Here is a 23,054-nt window from a genome sequence, read left to right as displayed (position 1 = left end):
TGGAACACACTGATGTGGTAGTGGTAGGGGCAGATACATCAGGGATATGGATGAAACAAAAATGAAGGGAAGGGTTAGGTTGATTTTAGAGTAGGGTTAAAAAGTCAACACAAAAACCTCTGGGAAGAATACTGTGACATATATGCACTTTAAAAATAAATTGACTTTGATGGGCACAAGGGCCTGTACTGTGCTATGGTGTTCTATGTTCTATACATTAGATCACAGTACTATCAAGATCCACAACCTCACCAAATGGTGATGCCAGCACATTGCTCTTGCTCCTATGTTGATACTTTCCTCAAGTAATCAACTTGCTTATGTTGCTTTTCAATAAAAAGCCATTTCTGGTTGCTTTGTTTGGTTTCCATTTATTATGAATAGCATCTTCAATCTCCATTATTCAAAAAATAATGAGATTCCCTGAGAATCGGATTTGATACAGAAATCCTTTACAACACAAATATTAGAAAACAACAGAAGTATCAAACAGGTTAGGTCTGGGTTTTTGCTCATCCACTTCTCTCACTTTGCTACAAACCTTGTATCAGAGAAAAAGAACCCCGCGTAGAAGAGGAAGCACACAGCTCTACTTCATAATTTCATCTTCTCCAGTCCACGAGCAGAAACTTCCATCGATAAAATATTGGGAAGACCACAGTCACTATTATACCTTGGCTTCCACCATCACCCTGGCAGCTGTCCAAAGACAACTGCCATCAGATGAGCTTTGGATCACACATTTGGTCCATCACCAAGAATTCCAATTTTAACCTTCTTTGTATATCTAACAAGAAAAAGTCTGCAGGTGCTGGAAATGCAAGCAACACACATACAATGCTGGAGGAACTCAGCAGGCCAGGGAGCATCAATGGAAACTACAGTCAACATTTCAGGCAGAGGGTCCTGCCGAAGGGTCTCGACCTGAAACGTTGACTGTACATTTTTCCCCCCCATAGATGCAGCCTGGCCTGCTGAGTTCCTGTAGCATTTTGTGTTTGTTACTCCTTTATATTTCCCCAGTTCCATTTCAGTTACTGTTCATCCATGTCTAAACACAATTATTCTCAGAGGTTGGTGGGTAAACTGTCCTTGCTTGGATTCTGTAACTGGATCTTGGTCTTCTTGACAGAAAGATCCCAGTCAGTCCAAGTTTACTGCAACATCTCAAGCTCCATAGCACTGAGCACTGTTGCCCCCCCCCCCCCAGGGCTGTGTGCTCAGCTTGCTGCTGCTCACACTGCTGTCTCACAACTGCACTGCCAGATCCAGCTCAAACAGATCATCAAGTTTGATGATAATACAACAGCAGCTGGCCTCATCAACAACAATGCTGAGTTGGCATACGGAGAAGAGGGAGAGAGGCTTCTCAAGTGGTGTGAGAACAACCCGGGTCTCAATGTCAATAAGACAGAAAGATGACTGTGGACTTCAGGAAGGTGCAGGCCAGCCACCCTCAGTTGCACATCGATGGCTCTGCTGCAATGAGCGAAGAGCACAACGTTCCTTGGTGCGCACATTACACACAATCTAACCTGGACCAAAACACTACCTAATTAGTCAAGGCAGGACAGCAGTGTCTACACTTTGAGGCATGCAAGGCTCCTCAACCCAATTCTAACAACTTTCCACAGGACAATCAAGAATGTCCTGTATGGCTGCATCACTGTGTGGTACAGAAACTGCAAGATCTTACAAAGCACAGTAAAAACTGCTGATGGGATCACTGGGGTCTCTCCCGTTTGTGATATTGTGTTGTACAAGGGCCCAAAGCACTGTTGAGGACCCCTACCACCACCATCCGACAATCTCTGTGACCAACTACCATAAGGAAAGAGGTACAAAAGCAGCAGGACTAGGACCATCAGACTGGGTAACAGCTTCTTCCCTCAAACTGTGAGACAAATGAATACCCTGCCACCACAAAAGTCTCGTCACTAGGACAGCAAGCTGTTTACAGTACTGTCTATATTTTAATAACTTAGTACTGGTAATATTGTGCTTTATGTACTTTGCTTGATATACATTTCTGGGTGCATTGCAGCCCAGAGGAATGTCATTTCTTTTAATTGCATGTATGTAGTCAGATGATGAAAAACTTGAACTTAAATACCAGAAGTGCTGTTGCAGTGTGTTGATTATACACTTAAAACTGAATAGAACAGTTTCAGGTGGGTGACAATGGAAATGTCCCACTATAGGATGAAGAAGTTAACCACATGAGAAGCTGCAGCAATGAGGAACAGAACACCCATGATGCCAGCAGGATGTTAATTAGAACCATCTGGAACTGTGGCAGAGATGGAAACCTAATTGAAGGGAACAAAGATGGACACCAATTTGAGATGCAGCAACATATTAAGTATGTTACCATGAGTTTGAATTGATCACCAAACTTGCAACGCATTAATTTAAAACAGAAGGTTTGCCAACATTTTCTTGTTCCTCTCAACAGAAGAATCTGTATCTCCCAGATTTCCAAAAACAAAAGAACTTGGAATAATTGCTAACATGTTACAAATGAAAGACCGAAACCTAGGAGTGAACAATAGAATAAGATTTAACACGGTAATTTGTTGTTGAAGAATTCAAAGGGTATTTGAAATATACAAGAATAAATACCATTTAAGAATCAGAACACACAATTTAAAGACCTAATAACTGACAAGAAAATACAAAGCCAACTTAACACACCTGTGCACTGATGATTAGACAAGTATATCACATTCTCCTTTTTGCTTGGCAGGGATCCATATATAACAATCTGCAAAAACATAAGATATGCAAAGTATGAACCTGCATTGGAAGAGGAGATGCAATTGAAGATTTCACCACAAAAACAATCTGAGTTTTTTCAGCATTTAAAAACAGAGCATGCCCCCATTGCTGTTCATTTTTGTACATTTTTCCTTGTCACCTCATTTCTCACCCTTTCTCTACTATTCTCAACATTACCATTCCCCTCTCTCCAACTAAGAGTATCTTTATTGTTCGGGAGGAACTCCATTAATTTTCAGATACCTTCTGACCTGCTGAGTAGTTCCAGCATTGTTGTATTGCTTAAGTCTTATAACAAGATTCCCTCCAGAAGTAAGATAAAATGCAGCTTAGAAGAAAGCTTTAAAAGGCATCAATTCAAAAATGTCCATCTGGCATCATCAATCGTGTCATAGGTCTTGGAATTTTAAATAATTTTTAAAACTGACCAACAAATTTATGATGTGTGATGGCAGCACATTTCAGTTGGATAATGTATTGTAAACTCATTTCCTACTATACTTCCAAGGAATTCAGCATGGTCACATATTTTACTGTGATGTCCCAAAAATAAGGACAGGACTCAATGCAGATGAAAATTAATGAAAAGGCATAATTCTGTTTAAACTTAAAGTAATAAACGACTCAGCAAACATTTTGGAATCAACATCAAACATCAAGAACATAGCATTTTTGTAACTCCCCAGACATTCACGTCATTTCAAAGCACTTAACTGCCAACCAAACCAGTCTTCCAAACAAGATTGAGCATCCAACCTGTGTTAGCTTTAGGATGGTTAAGCACCAATTATCAAACCAAATGCATGTTCGTGTCCAAATATACAATTGACTTGACATAAAAGTCAATGTCAAATACATTAAAAATAAAATTTGAGATAATCAAAATGTACCTTAAATATTCAAGATTGTTTAATGCCATTTCCAGAACATAAGTGTAAAGCAGAATGGAATAATTGTTACTTGGGATCTGATGCCACACAAAAAAACGATAAGAAGAAAATAATAATAAAACCCCAATAAATACAAATACATAAGATAGCTATATAGATAGATTGATTTATGTCCATAAAGCAATGCTAGGTGCAGAAGCATCTGTACAAAAGATAACTAACAGGAAATGATAAAGCAGTGGTGGTTGTGGTGTTGAGGGGTGAGTTAGCGGGTGAAGATGTTTATCAGCCTTACTGCTTAGGGAAAGTAACGGTTTTTGAGTCTGATGGCTCTGACATAGATGCGATGTAGCCTCTTCCCTGATGGAAGTAGGGCAAACAGTCCAATCATGAGCAGGCTGGAAGGGATAGTGCATGATGAAAAGAAATCAAATACTCAAATTCTTGAACAACTTCAGCAGTTCTGAACATTAACAATCTAAAAATCTGAATTAACCAGCAATCATGGATTTAAAGCCCATTGGATAACAAACAACCTTAATTGCCTAAAATCTACATTAAAAAGCTAGTAGAGATTTTAAAATCCTTAGAAATGTGAGAAACTAACAAATCATCGATCCATATAACCATATAACAATTACAGCACAGAAACAGGCCATCGCGGCCCTTCTAGTCCGTGCCAAACGCTTACTCTCACCTAGTCCCACCGACCTGCACTCAGCCCATAACCCTCTATTCCTTTCCTGTCCATATAACTGTCCAATTTAACTTTAAACGACAACATCGAACCTGCCTCAACCATTTCTGCTGGAAGCTCGTTCCACACAGCTACCACTCTGAGTAAAGTTCCCCCTCATGTTACCCCTAAACTTTTGCCCTTTAACTCTCAACTCATGTCCTCTTGTTTGAATCTCCCCCACTCTCAATGGAAAAAGCCTATCCACGTCAACTCTATCTACCTCCCTCATAATTTTAAATACCTCTATCAAATCCCCCCTCAACCTTCTACGTTCCAAAGAATAAAGACCCAACTTGTTCAACCTTTCTGTGTAACTTAGGTGACGAAACCCTGGTAACATTCCAGTAAATCTTCTCTGTACTTTCTCTATTTTGTTGACATCTTTCCTATAATTCAGTAACCAAAACTATACACAATACTCCAAATTTGGCCTCATCAATGCCTTGTACAATTTCAACATTACATCCCAACTCCTATACTCAATGCTCTGATTAATAAAGGCCAGGATACCAAAAGCTTTCTTCACCACCCTATCCACATGAGATTCCACCTTCAGGGAACTATGCACCATTATTCCTAGATCCCTCTGTTCTACAGCATTCTTCAATGCCCTACCATTTACCATGTATGTCCTGTTTTGATTAGTCCTACCAAATGTAGCATCTCACATTTATCAGCATTAAACTCCATCTGATATCTTTCAGCCCACTCTTCTAACTGGCCTAAATCTCTCTGCAAGCTTTGAAAACCTACTTCATTATCCACAACCTCACCTATATGGTTCTGAAAATTTCCACACTTGACTGTGTTGGTGTCAACTTGCAATTTGCTTTGGAAAAAAACAGGGTACATCATTATTCTTTAAGCGGTAACTTCAAGTGGTAGCAGAAAAACACAGGCTAAAGTTGTCCTTTGCCCTGTCTGTTCACAGAAGGAGCAAACGCAAAGGGCCCCACATGCCATATGGTGGTATCAAAAAGGATAGAACACAAAGGCGAAGAAGAGTCTGAGATTGCTCTGGTTTCGTAAAGAACTACAGCTTTCCTCAAGAGTCTCATTTATGAACTTAGCGCAAAGCAAGCTGCAGGAGGACGTCAGCAAGTCAGGCAACATCGGTGGAGGAAAATTGTCATTCAACATTCCTCTGAGTTCCTCCAGCATTTTTGTTTACTTCAGTCATTGACCAACCTGTCTGTGCCAAACTATTATTCTACCCAGTTCACAGCCTTCCATACCCCTCCCATCCATGTACTTATGCAAATTCTCTGAAAATGTTGCAATAAAACTTGCATCCAGGACTTCCGCTGGCAGCTCATTCCACACTTTCACCACCCTCTTAGTGTGGAAGATCCACCCCCCCCCACAGAAATATTTCACCTTTCACGCTAAGCCTATAACTTCTAGCTCTAGCCTCATCCATCCTTGGTGTAAAAAGCCTGTTTGCATCAGATTCCAGCACTTGTAGTGTTTTATCTTCATCAGCTACACTGCCTAATGGTCACATCCCAAAAGTATCCAGAACACCACTTTCTGACAACCACTTTCTGACAACCGCCCCCAATCAAACCATCTGCTCCCACCCACCATATGATGAGTCCAGTAACCGTATGCCTCGTGTTTGCCATCCACCCACCCAAACAATTCTCTCCGGAGTTCACTGTGATCCTCTTCTCAACTCCCCTGTCCTGTCACCTCTGAAAGAAAGTATGCAGAGGATGATCATTCATGGCAGGATATTAGAACCACTTCAAAACAGGTTCCAAACACGTCATACATATAAATCACATTCAGCTAATGAGACATTGCTTGACCATTCCTATGCCATGACCATGGAGTGCCACTTCAAGATAAGCATTTATCCATTTCAGATTGAGGTGGCAAAAATCTTCAAGTGTGGAACTCTAAATCCCAAATAACTACAGAACCTCAGCTGTTAAGTATTTTCATTTGAGAGCAATATATGTTTTGGACAAAAAACAAAACATGAAAGAACACAGATCAGATTTTGAAAAGACTCAAGGGATTGACTTTGTTGTAATTTTTACACGCAAGGGCCCTGATAGGCCTGTAACTACTCCTATTGCCACTCATATTTACACTCAGTGGCTGCTTTATTAGGTACACCTGATCATTAATGCCATATCTAATCAGCCTATATATAATATGGCAGCAACTCAATTTTTAAAAAAGCACACAGACATGGTCAAGAGGTTCAGCTGTTCAGTCAAATTACAGGTCGACCTTCTATAATCCGGCACCATTGGGACTTGAGGAGTGCCAGATTAGTAAAAATGCAGAATTACAGAAGGATCACATTAAGCAATAGCTAACCACCTCATCATACCTTTAAAATATCAAAGGATTCAAAGGTTCATTTAATGTCGGAGAAATGTATACAATATACCTCCTGAAATGCTTTTTCTTCGCAACCATCTACGAAAACAGAGGAGTGCCCCAAAGAATTAAGTGTTAGAACCCCTAAGATCCCCCCCCCCTGCACGTAAGCAGCAGCAAGCGACAAACCCCTCTCCCACCGGCAAAAAAATAAAGCACACCCACTACCAGCAACGAAGCGTGAGCTAAGCGATAGCAAAGACACAGACTCGCAGTTATCCCAAAGACTACATTGTTCACCTGATATTCCACATGCAGCAGGCTCTATCTCTCTCCTAATAAGGGAGAAAGAGGTGACTTATGTAAATCAGTACAAGTTAGACAATAATGAAACAGAAATATTAAATGAGTAGCAAGTGAAATTCTAATAACAGGCACAGATTACTGAGGGAATCCCCGTTAGTTTCTTTTCCTCCGCTTAGTAATATGCTTAAATTCAGCAGGTCACCACGTCTGATATGAGGTCATTGGCAGAAGAGAACAGAGCACCAGCCGGGCGATGCTGGAGGGCAGTGCACGACTGCTGGCAGGCAGGAGAGAAGGCGGACCGACCCAGCGTGCGCTAGCTCCCCTGCTGCTGGCGGGTGCCGGGTGGTCACGCCTCATGCAAATTATATTAATAAATGCAGGAAAACAAGCAGGAATTGCCTGTCTGTGCTTACAAGAGCATGCCAACATGTGAACAGATCTAGTGCAACCAAAACAATGCGCAGCAGATTGGTATGGTTGCCCGGAAAATTTGAAATTACAGTTGCACCGAAAATTTGAAGTTAGTGTGGATTTTCAAAGGAACCGGATTACAGGTAGTTGGATTAGTGAAGGTCAACCTATATCAGAATGGGAAAGAAATGAGATCTACTCTGTCCATAGACTAATCATTGGTGCTAGATAAGGTAGTTTATCTCAGCAACTGATCTCCTGGATGTCTCTAGAGATTACCCAAAATGCTGTGAAAAACAAATGTGAGCAAATACAAATTGTTAGTGAGAGGTCAGACAAGAATGGTCAGAGTGGTTCAAACTGACAATAAGGCAGAAGTAACTGAAACAATCATGTGTTACAGCAGTAATGTGCAGAAGAGCATCTGAATGCACATCAATCCTTGAAGTGAATTGGCTCCAGCAGCAGAAGACCATAAGATACACACCATGGCCACTTTATTAGGTATATGAAGTGACCACTGTGTGTGTATTTCTATTTAGGGCTGGACTTTGGAAGGACACAAATAAGTTACTTCCAAACAAATTTCCATGTTATCAGGAAGTGTTGAGTTGCACTCCATCCCCTAAACTGAAAATTCGAAGGAAAAGAGCACGACATACTGTACACGAGGATCAATTACTAACATTGAGATTTTAGTAATAGAGTAGGAGAAAACCGCGGAGTCCAGAACGCTCATGCACCAACCATCATGTTACGTTTACTGAATGTAATGTGAAGTTTAACAAGGTTTTGGTCTCTCTGAGCATAACAATACTTTTTAACGCTTTATTTAAACATCCTCAGAATCTATAACAAGTAGGCAGAGCATGGGAGGGGAAATTGGCTCCAATTGTGTATTTTAGAACAAAAAAAACAATGTTTGTGCACAAACAGGGTATCACAAGAGATTACTTGGAGGAAGACAAATATGACATGCAAACTATGCTGTAGGTATATGCCCACATTAGTCTATAATCTAAAATAGTATTAGATTTGTCAAGCCATCCAAGCAGCCAAGAATATCAAACAAAACAGAACATTTTTAATTTTAAACGATTCGTAAATAATTTTCCCACCGAGTTATTTTTTTCTTATACTTGAACAAAAGCTTTTTTTCATCATGTCAATGCACATACTTCAAGATGTCAAAATTTGCTAGATCTGCGGTAAAATTACAAAATAAAGCAACCTTCATCATAGGACACATAGATCTGTTCTGAGAATGTATCATTCGGCACTGGCACTTGTCCAAACTGCTGCAAGTTTTAATTTATACATCTTATTTAGAGATATAGCACTACACTGTCAAATGTAAAAGCAACTTCCCATCCATTGTGCCATGCTGTTATCCCCCAGAGTACATATTTCCCAACCACCATTGGGCTTTTCTTCTGTAATTTTTTCAAATCAGAATACAGAAGTTTCTGTTGAACATCTTGAGTCACTTTCCACACCTCTTTTGCTTCATATTTGTTGATTTCATTGACTATTTCTAACATTTCTTTCAGACTACTAAAGGGCAAGACCAGAGCGAGCACTATAAAGACAACATTACTGCAATAGACCATTAACTACAGATGCTGCAATATCAGACGTCTACAGCAACAGGTCAATCATCCAGACTTCCCATGGAGTCTCTGGACAACCCCCTCCACCACTGTCATTCCAAGGGCCTCTGGTTCCCATCTCCATTTATCCCAGTGCTTATCTATTCACCCAACCCCAGACAACAGACTTGTGTCTTTCTGGTGAAGACCCACTAAATCAAACCAATCACATCTGTCATGAACCAATGAACTATTCTGCATTAAAAGGATTTTAAACTTTGTCAAGTGTTTACCTTGTAGATGATTTCTTCCTCCAAAAACAGGCATGTATATCAACTTTTGCAAAAAAGTAAATAATGCACCCAAGTGTTATTGAAGTCTAAAGTAAATGGCAAACAATGACATTTAAAAACTACTAAGACACATGAAAAGGCAGGGAATGGGGAGATAAAGACCACATGCAGACAGATGGAATTGGATTGGCATCATGAACAGCACAGAAATGGTGGACCAAAGAACCCTGCTTTTATGCTGTAACATTCTACATACTCAGCAATTTTACATCATGTCAGCAACTCAGCCACCATTTGTTTTGAAGTTCTTTCTTTATTCTCGATAGAGACAGGTGCTGGAGAGGTGAATATATACAAGAGACTCAAGACAGTTATCACGAGGAATTCTGCAGATGCTGGAAATTCAAGCAACACACATCAAAGTTGCTGGTGAATGCAGCAGGCCAGTCAGCATCTCTAGGAAGAGGTACAGTCGACGTTTAGTCCTGACGAAGGGTCTCAGCCCGTAACGTTGACTGTACCTCTTCCTAGAGATGCTGCCTGGCCTGCTGCGTTCTCCAGCAACTCTGATGCGTGTTGTCAAGACAGTTATTGTTTTTTTTTAATTTACTGACTATATTAACCCATCATCAATGCTTTTGGATTCAAATTCAATAAAAATCATTTGTATCATTTCCTGTACACAACTGTATAGGAAAATGAAATAATTTTTATTCCGGAACTGATGCAGCATAAAAAACACACCAAGATAAAGAACACAATAGAAAAAAAACACAAGTGGTACACAAGATAGTTATATAAAATTGATTGTATGTACATAAAAGTGACACTAAGTACAGGACTGTCTGTACATAAGATGCCTTTGACAGGAAATGATAAAGTGGTGGTGGTAGGGTGGGAGAATATGAAGCATCTTAATGCAATTCAAACTGGTTACATTTTTTCACTTGGATTCACAGCATTCCCACATTACCCTTGGCATTCTAGTAAATTAAGCCTTCTGAAATAACATAATTGCCAGAAGTTCAGCATCTTATTACAGTGCTGGAGGACTGACATACCGGGGGGGGGGGGGGGGGGGGGGAGAGAGAGAGAGAGAGAGAGAGAGAGAGAGAGAGACACACACACACACACACACACACACACACACACACAGAACAATGTTGCTGCTTCCTCCAATTACAGGCCGACCTTTCTTTTTCTCCCACACTCCTCTGGCCATTTCTCACTTCTCTGCTACTGAGTTCCCTGAGGCAATTTATTGAATTTGGTGACAGGACAGGAATCTGATCTGGAATACATCAGGTTTATGCCATTATGATACTGAAATAGCAAGAGGCAGTGCTTGAAGTATTTATACTTCCCTGTAACTGATAATGGCAGTGCCTAAGCCCAAAGAGTATTCTAACTAAGAACATTAAAAATTAACAATACATTTGAAGCTTATGTATGTAACCCATGGACTCACTTTCAAGGACTCCACAACTTATGTTCTCAATACTTATTACATAATTTTTTTTTTAAAACACACTTGTTTGTCCATTTGTGTGTGCAGTTTTCATTGATTCTATTGTGTTTCTTCGTATTTACTGTGAATCCCCCAAAAAAGGAATCTCAGGGTTGTATACGGTGACATGTATGTTAATAATAAACTTATTTGAACTTTGAAGCCTCCAGAGATGTGGATTAATACTGTTCATCTTATTCATGCAGAGCAACAATTTAAACAAACCATTGCATTTGATCTTCTACCAATGTGAACTCCCTACCCGAGTGAGATTTACCACAACTCTTAATAAATATAACCACATTCATAATTGCCTTTTGAAATTAAAATTTATAAGATCTTGCCAGGCATTTGCCCAACAGGCTGAATGACTGGGAAATAGATGAAACACTAATCTAAAATCAATATTCTATCCAGACCAATAAACCTTCAAAATTTCATTGCCAGGGTAACTCTTCAGCTTGAGTAGTTTCTAATCCTTACTGAAATGCATTTCAAGTACGTTTTACTCTGGGCAAGTTGGTAAATAGCATTGAAGATTTTGCCCAGACAAAAATTTTAAAACTGAATCTAAAAATGAACGAATTCGTCAATTTTATCTCAGTTGATGTTAACATCTACTTTTAACAGTGGAGCTCAAAAGCTTGTGAATCCTGTAGAATTTTCTCTATTTTTGCATAAATATGACCTAAAATGTGATCAGATCTTCATGGAAGTCCCAAAACTAGAATACAAGAACCTAATTAAATAAACTCAAAAACATTATACCTGTTCATTTATTTGCTCAGAAAAAATGATACAATATTATGCACATTTGTTGGAAAAAGTATGTGAACGTTTGCTTTCAGTAACTGGTGTGACCCTGTTATACTGCAATAACCTCAATCAAATGTTTCCAGAAAATGTTAAACAGTCCAACACATCGACTTAGAGGAATTTTAGGACATTCCTCCTTACAAAACCGCTTCAACTCTGGCATGTTGCTGGGTTTCCTTGCATGAACAACTTGCCCCAAGTCCTTTCATAACAGTTCTATAGGACTTTGACTCCGCCATCCCAAAACACAAATTTTCTTTTTAAACCATTCTGGTGTTGATTTACTCTTTTGTCTTTTGAATCGTTGTCTTGTTACATTATCCAACTTGTATTACGCTTCAGGTGATGGACTGCTACCCTGACATTCTCCTGTAAAATGTCTTGATACAACTATGAATTTATTGCTCCCTCAATAACTGCAAGCTGTCCAGGCCCTGAGACACCAATGCAGCCCCAAACCATGATGTTCCTTCCACCATGTTTCACAGATGGGATGAGTGTTGGTGTGCAGTGCCCTTTTTTCCTGAAACGTAGCCGTGTTTATTTCTGCACAATAGTTGGTCTCATCCGTCCACAGAACATTGCCCCAGCATTGTAGAACATTTCCTCTGCAAACTTGAGATGTGCAGCAATGTTTTGTTTGGAAAGCAATGGGTTCCTCCATGGTGTCCTTCCATAAACACCATTCTTGTTCAGAGTTTTTCTGAAAGTGGACACATGAACAGAGACATAGCAAGCTCTACAGCTTTTTGCAGGTCTTTTGCTGTTACCCTTATGTTTTTTTTCACCTACTTCAGCATTGCACACTGTGCTCTTGGTGTGATCTTTGCAGGATGCCCACTCTTAGAGAGAGTAGCAACACTATTGAGTTTCCTCCATTTGTAGACAATTTCTCTTACTATGGACGGATGAACATTGAGATCTTAAGAAATGCTTTTATAGCCTTTTCCCGCTTGGTGCATCTCTACAATTCTTCTTCTAAGGTCCTCTGAAAGTAGTTTTGATTGAGGTCTGGTGCACATAACAGGTCTTGCAGGCTCTGTCAGTAACCTGACTTTGTGCATTCTTTTTATTTCAAAATACAGGGCAAGGCACCTCTACAACCCAAACCTCCAATCTCATCTCATGGATTGGAACAACTGACTCCAACTAGTTTTTATAGAAGACATTACCCCAGAGGTTCACATACTTTTTCCAACAAATGCATATTGGATCATCTTCTCAATAAATAAATAAACAAGTACAATGTTTTTGTGTTTTTTATTTAATTGAGTTCTCTTTATCTAATTTTAGGACTCGCATGAAGATCTGATCACATTTTCCGTCATAGTTATGCAGAAATAGAGAAAATTCTACAGGGTTCACAAACTTTTTAGCACCACTGTAATTTTGTTATTATTCCTGAAAAAAATTCAATTTTGTTTCATCCAATGCAATAAGTCACCAGTTGCTAGTTTGGTATTATTAAACATTACTCTTCAAACAAAACAGAACACCTCCTCAGTTGGGCACCATACCATTCTGAAAGTGCAGATACAGTATAAATCACTGCTTTCGTACAACATGGATTCACTGAATCACATTAAAAACAATCCAGAACAAGAAAAACTTTTCTGCTTTTGCTCTAGACAACTGTTCAGGTCTCATGACGCTCTTTCAACACTCATTCAAATGTTTATTTGAAAATCAACAGCTTTTGGAAGCTCATTGTCAAGTATAACATTTACATTTCCAGAAATGAAAGTGAATGCACAATAGGATTCAGCATGATCTAATTATTTTATGTTCAAGTTAACAGCTCCAAGACCATCCTCAGTGTTTAGGTCATTTGAAACCAATTACTGCAAGCGAGCACCCACACTGTTTCTCCCCACACCCCTCCCCCCCAAACTGACTGCATGTACACTCTCACCTATCCTCGCCTCAGATCCAACAGGTACAACTGCAACACTTAAGAGGGTTATGAGAAAAATGCAGGCAACAGGGAACCACAGCAACAATGTTCTGTTTGAGCCGAAAGGATTACTTCCATGCATGTACTACAGAACAGAGATAGTTCTCTTCACCCTCATCATTTACCTCACCAGCTTCTGCACCCAGCAGATTGCCCTTTTGCCACCTCTGCAAGCACAATGGGATCCCACATCTTCCTCTCTTCTCCCCAGCCCTGACCCTCTTCTGCAGGGCACACTCATCCTTTACATCCCTGACATTTTCCATAGGATGAGCAATGCTTGCGCCTGCACCTTTTCCTTCATCACCAACCAGGGACACAAAATGCCCCTCCAGGTGAGGGTGAAATTCACATGTACTTCCACCATCCTGTCTTATTGAACTTGGTGCTCTCGGTGTGGGCTCCTTAAAATCTGCGAGAAAAAGAAACATACTGGCAACTTTTTACCACAGCACCCGTGCTCTGTCCATAGCAGCCATACTGAGCTCCTGGCACAGCATCTCCACTTCTCTTTCCATTCCCACAGCATTCCATCTTCCCTCAGCCATCTCCACACCATGGTGAGGTCAAACACAAAGTAGAAGAGCACCTTATATTTTCCTCGGGAAGATGACAATGTAATGGTAGGAACATTGCTTGAAAATGGAAAATTCATTCTCCTTTTCTTCACCTTTACTGTTCCTCCCCTCCCCCAACCCTTTTATAAGATCTTCCCTCAATGATTTTCAATAATCACCCATACACCTATCCAACTAGGTTTCATACCTCCTCTCCTCACCTGCTTATCACCTCTACCTGGTATCCCTCTTCCTCCCCTTCCTCCCATGATCTACTCTCCTCTCCTATCAAGATTCCTCCTTCTTCAGCTCTTTACTTTTTCCACCCATCTCCTCCCAACTTCCAACTCCATCCCCCTCACTCAACTGGCTTCACCTGTCACCTATCACCTATCACCTGATGAAGGGTCTTGGACCAAAACATTTTTCCATAGATGTTTCCTGGCCTCGTGAGTTCCTCCTGCATTTTGTGTGTGTTGCTTGGATTTCCAGCATCTGCAGATTTTCTCGTTTGTAATTCACCCATCAGCTTCCAGCTTTTAATCCTTCCCTTCCTCCCACCTTTTCCTGGCATCTTCCCCTTTCCAGTCATGATGAAGGGTCTTGCTCTCCAAAACATCAACAGTGTTTTATTCATTTCCACAGATGCTGCCTCATCTGCTGTTCCTCCAGCATTTTGTGTGCTGCCCTGAATTACCAGCATCTGTAGAATCATGTGTTTATTATTTCTTCTCCATCATTTTGTTGACCTTCTTAAATAAAAGTACAGTAGGCATCCTCTAGTTTTCTGGAATTTCACTTGTGACTAAAGATGAAGCAAATCTCTCTGCAAAGATCTCTGCAATTTCTTCTCCAGTTTCCCACAAAGTCCAATGATACACTCAGGCAGGCCCTGGAGTTTTATCCAGCTTAATGAGTGTTAAGGCTTTGGTCCAACACAATAACACATTTGCCTCAATTCCGTAGCATTGATGATCTCCACAGCAAAAATTGATGAGAAATACTCATTTAAAATCACAACCATCACCTGTGACCCCACTTAAACAGTTATGCTAATCATGAAGGGGATCTATTCTTGTCCTAGCCACAACCTACGAGTGGAAAGGTACTATTAATGTTTCAGGTCCTAATGTGGGGTTGAACTCAAAAATCAGTACTTCCTTCCATCCCACAGATGCTCAATTCACTCAGTTCCTTTAAAAGACTGCTGCTGCGAGACATCCCAACAGGATGACAAGGAAAAAGAAAATGTCCGAAAGAAATAGTAGTAACAATTTCCTCCACATCAAAGACAGTGGATCTGAGAAGAGGCAGAATGCATATAAAGCAAGTGTATTATTGCTACATGTACAGTACCTAGAAAATCTTCCACTTCATGTCATCCAGGTGGATAATGACACACACACAATGCCCAATTTATTATTAGGTTCCTCCTGTACCTAACAAACTGGCCACTGAGTGTATATTCATGATCATCTGCTTCAATGTGTTGTGTGTTCAGAGATACTTTTCTGCACACCACTATTGTAATGTAAACAACAGGAATTCTGCAGATGCTGGAAATTCAAGCAACACACATCACAAGCAACACGTCAGGACGAAGGGCCTCGGCCTGAAACGTCTTCCTAGAGATGCTGCCTGGCCTGCTGCGTTCACCAGCAACTTTGATGTGTGTTACTATTGTAATGTGTAGTTTCTTGAGTTACTGTCACCTTCTTGTCAACTTCAACCAGTCAGGCCATTCTCCTCTACCCTCTCTAGTTAACAATACATTCTCACCCACAGAAATACTGCTCACTGCGATTTATTTTTCTTTTCACACTATTTTCCCTTAACTCTATAAATTGTTGTGTATGAAAATCCCTGGAGATCAGCAGTTTCTGAGATTCTCCAACTACCCCATTTGGCACATTCCATGGTCAAACTCACTTATTCCTCATTCCTTCCTCATTCTGACGATTGGTCTCAACAAATGAACCTCTTAACCATGTTTGCATTAAGTTGCTGCCACATGATTGCTGATTAGATATTTGTATTGTCGAGGTGCACCTAATAAAGTGGTCACTGAGTGTACCTCAGTATGAGGCCGTTAAAGAAAACAGAATGCCAAATCTGTGAGTGCAGGTAAAACTGATAACACAAGGCAAAACCATAAAAGAATGCAATCACAAACATAGAAATCAGACTGTTGTCATGGAGTATTGGCAACCAATGCAACCTAGCGTGAAGTATAACCCAAAGTTTAAATGTTTAGGTGGAAAACCAACCAGAACAGTTTTAAAATAGTTGAGTCTGAAATAGTCACAGTTCAAGGGCTTTTTACTACTGAAGGACTGACATGGCAATTCTGGAATCTAAAGCAAGCAGTCTTGTGATGAAGAAAGGGTGCGGTAGACCCAAAGTTTCTGCCTGCTCCTGTTCCACTGAACTTGTATCTACCTACCTGGACTCCATTTTGTCACCCATAGTTCAGTACCTCCCCACCTAAGTCCGGGATACATCCCATGCCCACCTCTTCAATAACTTCCAGTTCCCTGGTCCCAACCGCTTCATTTTCACTTTGGATGTCCAATCCCTATACAGGTGTCCCCCGTTTTTTGAACGTTCGCTTTACGAAACCTCACTGTTACGAAAGACCTACATTAGTACCCTATTTTCGCTTTCAGAAGGTGTTTTCACTGTTACGAAAAAAAATTCAGCGCGCGAAAAAAGGCAGAGCGCACCCCGAGCAGCCGCTCTCCCCCGGATTCGGAACTGCATTACTTTAACACGTGCCTGTGAACAGCCGTTCACAAGATGAGTTCTATGGTATCGGAAAAGCCTGAAAGAGCTCGTAAGGGTGTTACACTTACGGTAAAACTAGACATAATTAAGTGTTTCGATCGTGGTGAACAAAGTAAGGACAAAGTGAGTTTGGCTTGTGGAAGCTGATGAACATGATGTTGAAGAGGTTTTGGCATCCCATCACCAAGAACTGACAGATGAAGAGTTGATGCAATTGGAAGAAAAAAGGATAACAATCGAAACCGAATGAGTAATGATAAAGTACGACTTTAATTTTGAAAGGGTACGTCGGTTTAGGATGGTTTGAGTCCTTATTAAAGAACTGTGTGATAGAAAAATGCGCGAGGCTCAGCAGTCAAGCAAGCCTTCCACATCAGCCACAGCAGACGACGAACCTCGACCTTCGACATCGAGGCGGGCAGAGATAGAAGAAGGTGAGCTGCCTGCTCTAATGGAAACAGACGACGAGATGATACCCCAGTGTCCCACCACCCCAACCCCCAGGCCACAGACAGATACTGATTTGCGGAAAATGCAACGGTAGCCAGGACGCACACAGCACATCTTTAAGAAAAAAGCCGAAATAAACATGCTAATTAATTAGGTGCCGCCAACACATAATTATCGGCCCAGATCAGAGACGACGCAATCGGAAATCAGCACTGATCTGGGCTGACAATTACGTGTCGGGCGGCACCTAATTAATTAGCTTGTTTATTTCAGCTTTTTTCTTAAAGATGTGCTGAATACCTCCTGGCTACCGTTGGACCCCTGCGTGCTTCGCGGCAATGTATCAGGTCGGTGGCCAGGAGGGTGGGGACCACTGCAGCACCCAACCTGCGGCGACTCAGTCTAACACACCATCATCAGTGTGCTCGGCGCTGTTTTCCCGGTTCCCGTAGGTGATACTACACTGCACATATATTATTTCTACTTTATATAGGCTGTGTATTTTTACGTGTTATTTTGTATGATTTGGCAGCTTCATAGCTTAAAGGTTACTGGGGAGAGTGTTCTTGCCAACAGCACTTACGTGAGATTTTCTGCCGACTGCGCTTGCGTGAGATTTTCACTACGGAGGACAGTTCAGTAATGATTGTGGAAAAGTATATCTACTTTATATAGGCAGTGTATTTATCATATCATTCCTGCTTTTACTATATGTTACCGTTATTTTAGGTTTTGTGTGTTATCTGGCATGATTTGGTAGGTTATTTTTGGGTCTGCGAACGCTCACAAAATTTTCCAATATAAATAAGTGGTAATTGCTTCTTCGCTTTACGACATTTCGGCTTACGAACCATTTCATAGGAACACTCTACCTTCGGATAGCGGGGGAAACCTGTACACCTCCATTCCCCATCAAGAAGGCCTCAAAGCCCTCCGCTACTTTCTGGATAATAGACCTCACCAGTTCCCCACCACTACTACCCTCCTCCAGTTGGTGGAACTGGTTCTCACACTCAATAACTTCTCTTTTGGCTCTTCCCACTTTCTTAAGACTAAGGGTGTAACTATGGGAACTCGCATGGGCCCTAGCTATGCCTGCCTCTTCGCTGGGTATGTGGAACAGTCTGTACTCCAGACCTATTCTGGTACTGCTCCCCAACTTTTCCTTCGGTACATTGACAACTACATTGGTGCTGCTTCCTGCACCCACGCTGAGCTCGTCAATTTCATCGACCTTACTTCTAACTTCCACCCAGCCCTCAAATTCACTTGGTCTATCTCAGACACTTCACTCCCCTTTCTCGATCTCTCGGTCTCCATCTCTGGAGACAGACTGTCCACTGACATCTTCTACAAGCCCAGAGACTCTCATATCTACCTCAACTATACCTCTTCCCACCCCGCCACATGCAAAAAAATGCCATTCCCTATTCCCAGTTCCTTCACCTCCACCGCATCTGCTCTGAGGATGAGGTTTTCCGTTCCAGGACATCTCAAATGTCCTCTTTCTTTAAGGATCGGGGTTTCCCTTCTGCTGTCATCAATGATGCCCTCACCCGCATCTCCTCCATTTCCTGCACTTTGGCTCTCAACCCATCCTCCCGCCACAACGGGGACAGAGTTCCCCTTGTCCTCACCACCCCACCAGCCTCCAGATCCAGCACATTATCCTCCACAACTTCCACCACCTTCAACAGGACCCCACCACTAAGCACATCTTTCCCTCTCCATATCTCTCCACTTTCTGCAGGGATCGGTCCCTCCGCGACTCCCTGGTCCACACATCCCTCCCTACGGATCTCCCACCCAGCACTTATCCCTGTAAGCGCAAGTGCTACACTTGTCCCTACACCTCCTCTCTTGCCACCATTCAGGGCCCCAAACAGTCCTTCCAAGTGAGGCAACACTTCACTTGTGAGTCTGTTGGGGTCATCTATTGCATCCGGTGCTCCCGGTGCGGCCTCCTCTACATCGGTGAAACCCGACGCAGATTGGGGGACCACTTTGTCCAGCACCTCCGCTCCATCCGCCACAACAGACAAGATCTCCCCAGTAGTCACCCACTTCAACTCTGCTTTCCACTCTCATTCAGATATGTCCATACATGGCCTCCTCTACTGCCATGATGAGGCTAAACTCAGGTTGGAGGAGCAACACCTCATATACCATCCAGGTAATCTCCAGCCCCTTGGTATGAACATAGAATTCTCCAACTTCTGGTAATTTCCTCCCCCTCCCTTCCCCTATCCCTATGTCACTCTGCCCCCTCACCCAGCTGCCTATCACCTCCCTCATGGTTCCGCCTCCTTCTACTACCCATTGTGTTTTCCCCTATTCCTTCTTCACCTTTCCTGCCTATCACCTCCCTGCTTCCCCTACCCCACCTCTTTATCTTTCCCCTTACTGGTTTTTCACCTGGAACCTACCAGCCTTTTCCTTCCCACCCTCCCCCCACCTTCTTTATAGGGCCTCTGCCCCATCCCTCTACAGTCCTGACAAAGGGTTCCGGCCCGAAACATCGACCAATCTTTTGCACGGATGCTGCCCGACCTGCTGAGTTCCTCCAGTTTGTTGTGATGGAGAAAATTTGGAGTCCAAACTCATCGCTGAGATGATCAGGATTCTAAGATTGCTAAAGATACATTGGATTCTGAATCCAAGATTCCAGAAGTCAGAAAAGAGGCACAAAACTTGTTGCTTCACAATTGTTTTGATAAACGTTGATAGAACAAAAGAAACAGGAGCAGAAGCTAGCAGCAGAAGGCTTAAAGGCAAAAAGATGAGCATGTTAAGATCAAGATAGCGCTGACCTCACGGTGCAGCTCTTTTATACTCATAGATAAGGAAAAATTCCATTTAAATTTGTTAATAATGGTTAACCAATGAGATAGTGTTTATACAAATAATGTAGAAGCTTCCAGAATCCTACTTTGTATAATCACTAGGAACCATAATAAACTATTACATGCATGTAATGTTTATTTAAAATACAAGCAGGTAATTGTTAAGCTCTAAAGAAAATATCAACTAAACAGTCTAATATAGTTAAACAGTTGGACCCAACAGATACTGCATGGGTTATGGTAGATCAGAATCAGATTTATTTTCACCAACATGTGACATGAAATTTAACTTAGCAGCAGCAGTTCAATGCAATACATTATCTAGCAGAGAGAAAAACAAATATATATATATATAATAGTAAATAAAATAAAAATAATAAACAAGTAAATCAATTACGTATATTGAATAGATTTTTTAAAACGTGCAAAAACAGGAATATTAAAATAAAGTGCGATAGTGTCCAAAGATTCAATGTCTATTTAGGAATAGGATGGCAGAGGGGAAGAAGCTGTTCCTGAATCGCTGAGTGTGTACCTTCGGGCTTCTGTACCTCCTACCTGATGGTAACAGTGAGAAAAGGGCATGCCTGAGTGCTGGAAGTCCTTAATAATGGACGCTGCCTTTCTGAGACACCGCTCTGTGAAGGTGTCTTGGGTACTTTGTAGGCTAGTACCCAAGATGGAGCTGACTTGATTTACAACCTTCTGCAGTTTCTTTCAGTGCTATGCAATAGACCCTCCATACCAGACAGTGATGCAGCCTGTCAGAATACTCTCCACAGTACAACTACAGAAGTTTTTGATTGTATTTGTTGACATGCCAAATCTCTTCAAACTCCGAATGAAGTCTGACTTCTGTCTTGCCTTCTTTATAACTATATTAATATGTTGGGACCAGGTTATATCCTCAGAGATCTTGACACCCAGGAACTTGAAACTGCTCACTCTCTCTACTTCTGATCCCTCTGTAAGGATTGGTATGTGTTCCTTCTTACCCTTCCTGAAGTCCACAATCAGTTCTTTCTTCTTACTGACATTGAGTGCCAGGTTGTTGCTGTGACACCACTCCACTAGTTAGCACATCTCACTCCTGTACTCCCTCTCATCACCTGTTGTGATTCTACCAACAATGCTTGTATCGTCAGCAAATTTATAGATGATATTTGAGCTATGCCTAGCCACACAGTCATGTGTATACAGAGAGTAGAGCAGTGGGATAAGTACACACCCCTCAGGTGCACCAGTGTTGATCGTCAGCAAGGAGGATATATTATCACCAATCCGCAGATTGTGGTCTTCCGGTTAGGAAGTTGAGGATCCAATTGCAGAGGGAGGTTCTGCAACTCCTCAATCAGAATTGCACGAATGATAGTAGTAAATGCTGAGCTATAGTCAATGAACAGCATCTTGACGTAGGTGTCTCTGTTGTTCAGGTAGTCTAAAGCCATGTGGAGAGCCATTAAGATTGCATCTGCCGTTGACCTACTGTGGCTATAGGCAAATTGCAATGGGTCCAGGTCCTTGCTCTCAAAGATGCCACAAATGACTTTGTTCCTACTATCTGTTAAACATAACAGATAGCAAAGACATGGAACCAAGACAAGAGAAGTGACAAAGAGGAAATACAGTTTTTATAATTGTACATTAACAAGCTAATTTCACCTCTTTGGATAACGTAATGTAGGAGCAATGGGTAGACGAGTAGAGAGTTCCTTTACACATAGGAAAAGTCAGCATGCAGCAAGGCAGCTTAATTGATCATAATGAAGAAGCTCCTTAAAACATAGAAGCAGAACTAGGCTAGCCTACAAAGTACCCAGGAAATCTTCAGGGAGCGGAGTCTCAGGAAGGCAGCGTCCATTATTAAGGACCTCCAGCCCCCAGGGCATACCCTTTTCTCACTGTTACCATCAGGTAGGAGGTACGGAAGCCTGAAGGATCACACTCAGCGATTCAGGAACAGCTTCTTCCCCTCTACCATCTGATTCCTAAATGGATACAGTATTTCTGTTTTTGCATGGCTTTTAATCTATTCAATATACGTAATTGATTTACTCATTTATTTATCAGTATTATTTTTTTCTCTCTGCTAGATTATGTATTGCATTGAACTGCTGCTAAGTTAACAAATTTCACGTCACATGCCGGTGATAATAAAACTGATTCTGATAATTGGCCCATTGAATCTGCTCCACCAATCCATCATGGCTGATTTACTATTCCTCTCAATCCCATTCTACTGCTTTCTCCCCATAACCTTTGACACTCTGACTAATCAAGAACCCATCAGCCTCCACTTTAAATATACCCAATGACTTGGCCTCCACAACTGTCTGTGGCAATGGATTCCATAGATTCACCACCCTCTGGCTAAAGAAATTCCCCTTCATCTGTTTTAAAAGGATGTCCTTCTATTCCGAGGCTGTGCCCTCAGGTCCTAGGTCCATGGAAATATGATCCATGCACTCAAGTCCAGGTACTGCTTACATCCATCACACAGCCATGGACATGACAGTGAAGACTGCAGTCAATGAGAAAGAAAGTTGACCTCATCCATGATGTGACTTATGCTCAAGGAATCCGATAAAAATTCATTAATTTGCTATAGCCATTGGAATGCAAGTATTTGGGAAAGGCTTAAGATGAAAACAGTAACCCATCAACGAGAAGGGGGAAGGGGGGGGGGGGGAGAGAGAGAACTCAACAGCAAAAATGAAAGCAGAATTAGAAATTCTGATGTCCCTGAGCATGATCGCTGCTCATATCATAAGCAGCTGAGCATCTAATATTTTAGTTTGAG

The 23,054-nt window shown here is 41.4% G+C and overlaps 1 protein-coding gene across 1 annotated transcript in view; it reads right to left on the bottom strand.

The window, feature by feature from the left end:
• Positions 1–23,054, bottom strand: part of agpat5 (1-acylglycerol-3-phosphate O-acyltransferase 5 (lysophosphatidic acid acyltransferase, epsilon)) — a 152,764-nt gene that overhangs the window by 117,967 nt on the left and 11,743 nt on the right. Inside the window, exon 2 of the mRNA XM_072251125.1 lies at positions 2,695–2,764. Coding sequence (XP_072107226.1) covers positions 2,695–2,764 — 70 coding nt within the window. The remainder of the gene's footprint in view (positions 1–2,694; positions 2,765–23,054) is intronic.

This window comes from Mobula birostris, chromosome 2, assembly GCF_030028105.1.
Source record: "Mobula birostris isolate sMobBir1 chromosome 2, sMobBir1.hap1, whole genome shotgun sequence".
Lineage (NCBI taxonomy): Eukaryota > Metazoa > Chordata > Chondrichthyes > Myliobatiformes > Myliobatidae > Mobula > Mobula birostris.
This window is presented reverse-complemented; position numbering and strand designations above follow the sequence as displayed.